Source organism: Asparagus officinalis, chromosome 7, assembly GCF_001876935.1.
Source record: "Asparagus officinalis chromosome 7, Aspof.V1, whole genome shotgun sequence".
NCBI classification, from domain to species: domain Eukaryota; kingdom Viridiplantae; phylum Streptophyta; class Magnoliopsida; order Asparagales; family Asparagaceae; genus Asparagus; species Asparagus officinalis.
This window is the reverse complement of record NC_033800.1, coordinates 62,502,132-62,513,009: the sequence shown is the minus strand read 5'-3', so window position 1 is coordinate 62,513,009 and position 10,878 is coordinate 62,502,132. Positions and strand designations below refer to the sequence as shown.

Here is a 10,878-nt window from a genome sequence, read left to right as displayed (position 1 = left end):
TGAGTCGACTCATCAGAGTTTTCCAGATTTGTTAAGGACTCTATTTACGTGTTTTCTTGTTTGGGTTGGGCTTGGTTATTTACCACTTTACCACCCTCGTTTGTACACCTATATAAGGGATTGTTTTAGGGTTTAAAACAATCAGAGAGTTTAATCAAGAGAGATTAAATTGTAATTAAGATTTGGAGACCCTGTTCTTCAATTCTAGAGTGAGATTGTGAGAGATTATAAAGTGCATACTCATAATCTAGAGAATGTATTTTCCTTCGCCCAAAACCTGAGTTATTCTTGTGTTCTTATTGTTTTCTCCTCTACCCACCTTTGATAATTCCGCGATCAAAGATGCTCGCATGGCAACTCCTATCAAGTTGGTATCAGAGTGATCAGATCCTACGAAGGGGGCATCCTGTGTATGGTCCTAACTTAATCGCATTACAACAAGCTTGGCGATGTCCTTATTTCATTGGAAAAGGTCCAGAAGATAAGGAGGGAGAAGATGTCAGAAGCAGATAACTCAACAAGACTTGATGCTATGGAGAAGCAGATAGAGACGATCGGGGCTACTCTTACTCAGCTCATAGGTCTCATCAATGGAGGGGACAAAAAGGAGGAATCTTCTTCAAAGGGTAAGAAGAAACTTGTTGAGTCCAATGAAGAACGCGAGAAATCAGATTCGGAAGAAGAGGCCGAGGTTGTTAAGTCTGCTTCACATACAGGGGGTAAAAATTATTACCAAAACTTAAAGATTGATTTCAAAGTGGAGATTCCTGTCTATGATGGGAGTGTCAATGTGGAGAAGCTCGATGATTGGATTGAGCGTATGGAGATATACTTTACTCTCTATGGATATTCATCCAAGGAGAAGATCGTGTTCGCGACATTGAAGCTTTCGGGGCACGCGTTGACATGGTGGAAATCCTATTGCAAACAGGAAAAGAAGACAGTGTTGTAGAACAAATTCAAGGAGCTACTAAGGAAGCAGTTCTATCCTATGGGGTTCCTCGAAGAGCGTTGCTACAAGTGGTACGGCTTGTGCCAAAGATTCAATCAGGCCGTTCAAGAGTATATGACGGAGTTCCAGCAGTAGGCGATGGTTCTAAACATCGTAACAGATGAATACTCTATTTTCATGAAATACATGGCGGGTCTGAATGATTATATCCGGAAGGAGATGAAGCTGTTTACGGTTGAGATGATTGCAGAGGCAAGCGTGAAGGCAATTGCCATTGAGGGCAAACAGAAGAAGGGCAACAAAACGAAGGGTGATTCCAAACAGTCAGGAGGCAAGTCTAGTGGCTCTCAACATAAGGAAGAGAAGAAGAAGGATGATTCGGGGAAGGCAGGATTAACATGCAATCACTGCAAGTAGACAGGGCACGTGGCTGATCGTTGCTGGGAGAAGTACCCCTATCTGAAGCCCAAAGGGTTGAAGAAGAAAGAGGAGAAGAAAACATAGGTGATAGCGCAGGGTCCGAAGGAGGTTCCCGTGATGACAGAACCCAACAACAGCCTCAACCTTATGACGGGGAAAAGGACCGCGAAAGAAGACGACGATCCGAGGGAGCAGCTCTTTGTTTTGAAGTTGCAGGTCAAGACCAACTTGGTGGATGCCATTGTAGATACAGGGAGTCAGAAGAACCTAATTTCTGAAGCATTAGTATAGAAGCTGGGATTGAAGACGGTGAGGCATCCGAAGCCCTATCTATTAGGATGGATTCAGAAGGAAGCAGGATTAAGTGTGGTGAACCAGTGTACGTTCAGATTTACACTCTATGAATCGTATATTGACGAGGTCACATGCGATGTAGTTTCGTTGGATGTTTACCAAGTTATTTTAGGCAATCCTTACTTGTGGGATAGACACGCGGTATATGATCGACGTGCCCAAAAGTATACATTCACCAAGGATAGCGCGCAATTCATTTTTTGTTCGGCATCTCTTCCACAGGAGACTAGTTTGGTGACGGTGACTCAGGCTAAGAGGTTGGTGAATGGGGGCGGGAAGTTCGTTTTGTTGTTAATTTGGCCTTATGAGGAGCAGCTGAGTAGGATATGCTTCTCCACTTTGAGCAAGCTTCAGGAGGGAGATCTTGACAGCTTGAAGGCCAAGTATGCGGACTTGTTTTTGGAAATCACGGGACTACCACCACGGCGAGGTGTAGAGTATGAGATTATGTTGACCAGCGAGAGTTCCTTGCCGAACATAGGTCTATACCGTACATCAGTACAGGAGTCCGAAGAGATCAAGAAACAGGTTCAGGAGCTCTTGGAGATGGGAGTGATAGTGCCGAGTTGTTCACCTTGCGGGTTGCCGGTGTTATTGGTGCCCAAAAAGGATGGAGGCTGGCGCATGTGCATGGATTACCGGGTGCTTAACAAGATAACGATCAAGAATCGTTACCCACTATCACGGATCGATGATCTTATGGACCAGTTGGAGGGAGTGAGGTTCTTCACAAAGTTGGATATGAAGTCTGGCTATCATCAGGTGAGGATTCGGGAGCAAGACACTTGGAAGACAGTGTTCAAGACCAAACAGGGCATGTTCGAGTGGTTGGTGATGTCGTTTGGGTTATGCAATGCTCCGGTGACTTTTATGAGGCTCATGAATGAGTGGTTGGTGATGTCGTTTGGGTTATGCAATGCTCCGGTGACTTTTATGAGGCTCATGAATGATTTGTTGCGACCTTTCATAGAAATGCTCCGGTGACTTTTATGAGGCTCATGAATGATTTGTTGCGACCTTTCATAGAGGATTTTGTGATTATTTACCTTGATGATATTTTGGTGTACAGCAGGACCTGGGAGGAGCATCTTGTTCATATGGAGAAGATGTTTAGAGTGTTGCAGGACGGACAGCTGAAGCTCAACGGGAAGAAGTACGAGTTTGGAAAGGAGGAGTTGGTGTATCTCGGCTTCATCGTGGGGAAGGGCCAGAGGAGGATAGATCCGGGTAAGGTGGCAGTGATCACGAAGTGGCTGACGCCGAAGACAGTGACTAAGGTGAGAAGCTTCATGGGGGCTTGCCAGTATCTGCGCAAGTTCATTCGATATTTTTCGACTTATGCGGCACCGTTGCATGGCCTCATAAAGGCTAAGGTTCAGTTCGAGTGGGGAAGGATGCATGAGGAGACTTTTCAGTTGCTAAAAAGAAAGATCTCGGAGGCACCGGTGTTAGCTTTTCCAAATTTGCAGCAGACTTTCGAGGTGGAGACCGACGCATCTAGTTATGCGATGGGCACGATGTTGATTCGGGATGGGAAGCCGGTGAAATATTATTCTGAGATGTTTACTGGTGCTATTACGAACTACCCCACCTATGACAAGGAGTTCTATGCACTTTATCAGCCAATTAAGCATTGGAGGGTGTACTTGTTGGGGAAAGAGGTGGTTGTGCACTCGGATCATAAGCCGTTGGAGTTCTTACATGCCCATACGAAGCTACAGCAGGCGCGGCACATGAAGTGGATGTCTTATTTGATGACTTTCAACATCATTATTAGGTACAAGAAGGGGGCGACAAACAAGTTGGTCGATATGTTATCTCGTCCGTCAGTAAGGGCTTTATTGGTGGCGACGCGTATTCAGCCATTGGTTCCATTGGAGTATGTATAATTGTACGCATCCAGTAGAGACTTCGGTAGTGTGTTCGAGCAAGCGAAGGCTGGTCAAAGGGGGGAGTATGCACTTGGAGAAGATGGCTTGTTGTATCGTGGGACATCATTATGCATTCCGGAGGAGGGTGATAGGTTGCAATGGATTAGAGAGGCACATACCTCGCGTGTGCAAGGACATTTTGGAATTCAAAAGATGCTTCTCAATCTACGACGACATGTGTTTTGGCCCAAGATGTTAGATGATGTGACCAAGTATGTTGGAGGGTATAAGTTATGATATATTTCGAAGCCTTCTAACGGAAAGAGGGGATTGTACCTACCACTACCGGTTCCTTCTAGGCCATTGGAGAGCATATATATGGATTTTCTAGGAGGGTTGCTGACTACCAAGCGCGGGTATGACTATTTGTACGCTGTGGTGGACCAGTTCAGTAAGATGGTGATTTTGATTCATTGTAAGAAGACCGTGATGGGAGCGGGTGCAGCACAGTTGTTCTTCAAGCATGTGTGGAAGTATTTTGGGTTGCTAAGTTTGATTATTTCGGATCGGGATAGCCGCTTTCTTGGACATTTTTAGGATTTTTTATGGAGTCTGATGGACACTAGATTGAAGAAGAGCACGACCTTTCATCCACAAACAGACGGGCAAACAGAGGTAGTCAACCGGACTATGGTGCATATGTTGCGGGGGTATAATTCTAGGCATCCCAAGATTTGGGATGAGAGCTTACCATATTTGCAGTTTACTTTTAATCGGGCGATTTATGGATCTTCGGGAAAGTCACCGTTTGAGACTTGTTACAGATTCTTACCACCGAGTCTGTTTGATCTCGTATTTCGAGTGAAGCTATGACAGACGACAAGGAGGGGAATAAAAGACAACGTGCTCAGTGATTTTTGGAGAAGATTGCGCATATTCATGCCTCGGTTGAAGCACAATTGAAGAAGTCACAAGCAAGGTACAAGGCGAAGCATGACCAACATCAGGTTCCTTGTAACTTTGGCGTGGGCGATATGGTGTGGCTGAAATTGAGTAAGGAGAGGCTCAAGGGAGAAGGGAAGAAGTTGAAACCGATACGTTATTGTCCATTTCGGATTCTCGATCAGATTGGCGACAATGCTTTCAAGCTTGATTTACCACCTTACTTAGGCATGTATTCGGTGATCAATGCCGAGTACTTGAAGTTGTTTGAGCCTCCATTACTGGATGATGAAGGTGATGACAAGGTGATCTTGCCGCATGTTGAAGACTTGTGGTTTGATAGAGAGGAGCCGCCGAAGGAAGATTGCATTTTAGAGCGAAAGACGACCACGACGAGACGGGGGATGAAGGAGTTGTTTCTCATTGGATGTCAAGGGCAAGTTCCTAGCAAAGCTAAGTGGTTCAACAAGGAAGGAGGAGGTCGCGAGTTTCCTCAACTAAAGTTCTAACTTGAACGGGACTTCAAGTTCCTAAGGGGGGACCCATGATACGGGTGTATATTCTCTTTGGAACTTAGCGATCCTCATGGGAGCTTAAGGATAGATGATTCTCATGATAGCATGAGAATAGAGGTGTCAAACAGTATAAGGGAACGCAGGTTGGAGCGAGGAATGAGGCAGATAATCAAAGAGTCAAAGTATCCAGATTTCAGCTTGTGAGTCGACTCATACATGTACATGAGTCAACTCATCAGGTTGAGTCGACCCATGACTATCATGAGTCGACTCACGAAACCAAGCCTAGTTCACAGTTCGGCTCTGACCAGTCGACTCATCATTTTATGAGTCGACTCATCAGTCATGAGTCAACTCATATACAGTTTTGAGTCGACTCAAGAACTCAAGCCCTGTTAGCAAAAGTTTCTAACCAGTCGACTTATCAGTTATGAGTTGACTCATATGAGGTCATGAGTCGACTCATAACTATTCATGAGTCGACTCATCGGAGTTTTCCAGATTCGTTAAGGACTCTATTTATGTGTTTTCCTGTTTGGGTTGGGCTTGGTTATTTACCACTTTGCCACCCTCGTTTGTACACCTATATAAGGGATTGTTTTAGGGTTTAAAACAATCAGAGAGTTTAATCAAGAGAGATTAAATTATAATTAAGATTTGGAGAGCCTGTTCTTTAATTCTAGAGTGAGATTGTGAGAGATTGTAAAGTGCATACTCATAATCTAGAGAATGTATTTTCCTTCGCCCAAAACCTGAGTTATTCTTGTGTTCTTATTGTTTTCTCCTCTACCCACCTTTGATAATTCCGCGATCAAAGGTGCTCGCACGGCAACTCCTATCAATCTTGGCTGAGGTAGTATACCCAACTATTCTTTTGGCCCATGGGATACTAGTGAGTCTCCTATCTGCAATGGTAGGTTGTTTGTAGAGTGGCCTACAGGCGTTGACTTCTGAATTCCTCAACGTCCGAGAAATAGACGTTATTGGAAGAAAAGTTTGGAAGACTCCTTAACCCCGCATACCAGTTCCATATACTTATTTGGTAGCATGGTTCATCTTGCATTGTCCCTCGCTGATGACGAGGGTTGCTCAAAATAATAAGACTTATGTTCCATTTGTGCAGAGGCTCGAGTAGGCCGCATGAACAAACGTGTACATAGTCCGGGCCAAACAGTTCATGTCACAAAGGGACAACTATGAAGTGTTTTGCTGCTGTCCTAATTTTAATGAGGCAGCAAGGAAGAGCACTAGCTTTGTAGATATGGGATCTGATGTTTTCACACCCTTGCATGTGGCATTTTTAGATAGCTCCTCATGATCAGAGTCAGTTATTTGGTTTTTCGACTGAGTGAGAAGTGCATAATTGAGTCTTACATGCCTTGTCGGTTCGCCAGGCAGTTTGGATATGACCAACTGTAGTAGTAATGATCTTCGCACTGAAGACATGGAAACACTATCTTTATGGAGTGCAGTTCAAGCTATTCACAGATCACCAGAGCCTAAAGTACCTCTTTTCTCAGAAGGAACTCAACCAAAGACAACGATGATGGGTCGCGTTTATTAAAGATCACGAGTTCGCGACTCAGTACCATCCGGGATAGACGAACGTTGTAGCAGACGCATTGAGTAGAAATCATCGCTATCAGATTTTAGCTTTGAGATGTTCATTATATCGAGATCTTCGCACCCTTAGCCAATTCGATTTGATGCCAGAGATAGGCAGGAGCAATGTATTTTTGGGAACTTTAGTTGTGCAACCATCTTAGACTGATAGAGTGGTCAGAGCTCAGCTGGAGGACCCTTAGACAATTTGATTTGATGCTCAAGAAGCATTTACGCGATGAGAAGCAGCAGCGAACCGGAGATTGAGCTTCATGATGATTTGACCACCATTGATATCCCAATTTGCATTCTTGCCAAGGAGGATAAAAGACTTAGAAATAAAGTGATACCTTTAGTTAAAGCTCAATGGAACCGGAAAGGAGCTGAGGAAGCTTCTTAGGAGCGTGAAGAGGATATACGTCGCGACTACCCGCATCTGTTTGAGCCGGTAAAATGATTGGTTATAAATTGCTTGTGTTTATGATTATATTCCATAGTTATATTTATATTTAATGCTGGAATGGGGGTATTAACACTTAGCTCCTAATCATTTGGAACACATGGTATATATATGGGGTTCCTTATTTGGATTTTTTGCCTGACGTACTAGTTCCGTTTAGTTAGGAGTTAAGTTGGAGTATTTGCATTCTACATTGTTAAGTGTAAATATCGCTTATGTTTCATATATGAGGATTAATAGTATGAGAAGTGTACGGGAGGGTTTCATTGTTTGGATTATTCCCTCATCATGCTTTTCTCATATTATTAATAGTTAATATACGATTACGGAATTTCGAGGACGAAATTCTTTCAAGGGGGTGAATGTAAAACCCCGTGAATTTTGGAAAATAATGTGAATTATGTTAATAAATAAGCTCTAATTATGATGAATATCATATATGGATGAATGATTATGCTAACAATTGATTTGAGATCAATTAAGAGTATATATGAGAGTATACAAAGGTTAAACATGCACAAAGAAAAAATCTGGAAAAATAACCAGTTAAGAGTATATATGCATTACACACTGATACAGTTCGAATATGGAAAACTCAAAAGACAAAAGCTATAGGTATCTTCAATAGATTTCTAACACATCCTAAATCACCTCATTCCGAGGTCGTACATGAAAGTTACAACCAAAATACCGAAGACTATTTTCCCGACTAGGTTTCCTGTTTCGAGTTTGGGCTGTTTTGATTCGGGTTTGCAGTTATATATATATATATATATATATAATTAATGCTTCTGTTGAGTTCTCCATTTCCCCATGCAATCTTACGACTCAGGCAACCCAACAGTCACGAATATCAGCTCTCGTTCATCGTCCAGCAGCTTTCAATCGTGAAATTGTCCAGCAGCTATCTCGTTCATCGTCCTTCAGATCTTCAGCTCTCGTTCAGAAATCGTCCAGCAGCTCTCGTTCATCGTTCATCGTTCTTCAGCTCTCGTTCATCGAGAAAACGTCCAGTAGCTCTCATTCATCGTTCTTCAGCTCTCTTGTTCGAAGTCTAGCAGCTGGACATTGCTCAACATTTTATGGAGATTGAAATGGAGAGCTTGAATTCAGGTGTGCATGGTCCAGTTTTTTTCATTGTAATGGAACTAGATTCAGTATTTAAAAACTTAGCCATATGACTTATTATCTTGTAGCTTACATTCTTAAACATTTTATGGAGTTTTAAATGGAGAATTTGATGCATTGAATCGAGATTTTTTCATTTGTTCTAAATGGATAGTGGTAAATATTGGTGGTCTGGATTATGCAATATGCACTCTAGTTGAGTTTATCTCGATTCAGTTGAGTGGATCGAGATAAACTGGGTGAATCTACTCTATTCAGTTTAGTGAATCGCGATTCACTGGATAAATCGTCTCGATTCAGTTTTGTAAATCGCGATTCAGTTGAGTGGATCGATATTCACTGGATGAATATACACGATTCAGTTGAGTGAATCGCGATTCAGTCGAGTGGATCGAGATTCACTGGGTGAATCTACGCGATTCAGTTGAGTGAATCGCGATTCACTCGTTGATTCGACTCGATTCAGTTTTGAACAACGCGATTCACTGGGTGAATCGTCTCGATTCAGTTATGTAAATAGCGATTCACTGGGTGAATCTACTCGATTCAGTTAGGAAAGTGAGGGTTTTAAATTTTTTCCATTTTCTTTGATCTTGTTAGAATAAGTCAAGTAATTTTTATATTGTAAGATGTTTTCATTTGATCTAAATGGATAGCGGTAAATCCAGATTCAGTATATCAACACATATGATTGATGGTGTTTTATTTTCAGTTGTAGGCAGCAATGAACAAATTTACATACCACATGTTATAAATGCATCGGACAGTGATTTTGGAGAAGATGGAATGGACGAAGTTAGCTCTATTCCTTTTGAATCACCAGGTGGTGGTATGTATTGGAAACCTCGGGTTGAAGCTGAAGTTAAACCTTATCTAAACCAAAGCTTTCGCTCACTAGAGGATGGTATAGAGTTTTACCGAGAGTATGGACGTAAAAGTGGGTTTGAGATCAGACGGCATACGGAGAAGAAACATGAGGACGGTACAGTTCTTCTTAAACACATTGTTTGCAGTAGAGCTGGCAGCAATGAATCAAAGATGGATGTTGATATTGATGAGTCTAGTAGCATTTTGAAAAAGAGAAGGAGAACTGTATCTAGTAGATGTGGTTGCAAAGCTAAGGTCGTATTTAAGTTTGATGGTTTGAAAGGATATAATGTTCTCTCATTTGTTGAAGAGCATTCTCATTCTTTGGTCTCCGGTAGTGGGAAACAATTTTTGAAGTCAAATAGAGTTCTCGGTCTCGCACATAAGAAACTTGTATTTGATGGAGCAAAAGCCAACATGGGGCCTAACAAAACATATAACTTTGCTAAAGAGTTGTGTGGAAGTTATTCTAATGTTGGTGCTACTTGTACCGAGTTTAAAAATTGGAGTAGGGATGTGAAGCTTTATATTGGTGATCGAGATGCTCAAATGATCATCGAGAAGTTCACGGCTAAGAAGGAGATGAGTGATGGATTTTTCTATGATTATGCAGTCGATGAAGGTGGTCGATTAACTCGCATTTTTTGGGCAGATGTTATTGGTCGAAGAAATTACGATGTATTTGGAGATGTGATATCATTTGACTCTACATATTCCACAAACAAGTAAGATTTTATAGTTAATCTCTTACTATTTTCAATATTGTAATTATATATCATAGTGAATCTTATATTTTTTGTATGTGATACAATAGGTACAACATGAAGTTTGTTCCATTTACTGGTCTCGACAATTATAAGAAGTGTGTTGTATTTGCAGCAGGATTGATAGCTAAAGAGGACATTGATAACTATGTCTGGATTTTTGAGGTATTCATGAAATGCATGATTCGCGAGCCAAAGTGTATTGTTACAGATCAGTGCCCTGCCATGAAGCAAGCTATACCAACTGTCTTTACAGAAGCACGTCACCGCTTGTGCATGTGGCACATAATGAAGAAATTTAACCAAAAGGTAATGAATCATGCATTCAAATATAATGAATCCTCATTAGATAAATACTGAATCTTTCGTTATATATTTATATTGTAGTTGGCAAAATGCATTTCGAAGATGGATGATTTCAAGAGGAAGATCAATGCACTGATTTGGAGTGTAGATATAGATCCAGCAACATTTGAAGTAGGTTGGAAAGATGTTATGAAAGAATATAAGCTTGAAAGTAATGAATGGTTGTGTGAACTGTATAACATTCGGGAGTCATGGATTCCAGCCTATTATGCTGATGATCCATTGGCTGGTTTATTGCGTACTACATCAATATCAGAGAGTGAGAACAGTTTTTTTGACAAATTCAACCGTAGATCTGACACATTGACAGAATTTTATCTCCGATACGAGAGTGCTATGGAGAAGCAAAGGCATACAAACGCAAGATTAAACTATGAAGGAACGAAGTCGATGCCAAGAATGGACGGGCCATTGTTATTGGAGAGGGATGCAGCAGAGTTGTACACTCGAACAATGTTTTATGAGGTACAGAAAGAGATAATGTCATCCTGTTATGATATGAGTATCAACAGTATATCAGAAGAAGATGGTGTGAAGATTTTTTCCTTAAAGGACAAAAAGAGACATGGAAAAATATTTGAGGTAAAACTTAATAATGGAGATTGAAACAATAAAAATTGAATCCAGATTCAATGCA

At 41.5% G+C, this 10,878-nt stretch overlaps 1 protein-coding gene across 1 annotated transcript; it reads left to right on the top strand.

Moving 5' to 3' along the window:
• On the top strand, positions 497-10,847 carry LOC109847245 (protein FAR1-RELATED SEQUENCE 5-like). The gene is made up of 4 exons (XM_020416480.1): positions 497-818; positions 8,957-9,836; positions 9,926-10,184; positions 10,263-10,847. Exons 1-4 carry the CDS (start codon positions 497-499, stop codon positions 10,845-10,847), a joined length of 2,046 nt encoding a protein of 681 aa, XP_020272069.1.

What these genes read in the sequence shown, in the direction of transcription:
- LOC109847245 (XM_020416480.1), top strand. Translation starts at nt 497, where the DNA reads ATGTCAGAAGCAGATAACTCAACAAGACTTGATGCTATGGAGAAGCAG. An exon ending in TCTACATATTCCACAAACAA is followed by an intron (nt 9,837 to 9,925) that starts GTAAGATTTTAT and finishes GTGATACAATAG; the next exon opens with GTACAACATGAAGTTTGTTC. An exon ending in TGAAGAAATTTAACCAAAAG is followed by an intron (nt 10,185 to 10,262) that starts GTAATGAATCAT and finishes TTTATATTGTAG; the next exon opens with TTGGCAAAATGCATTTCGAA.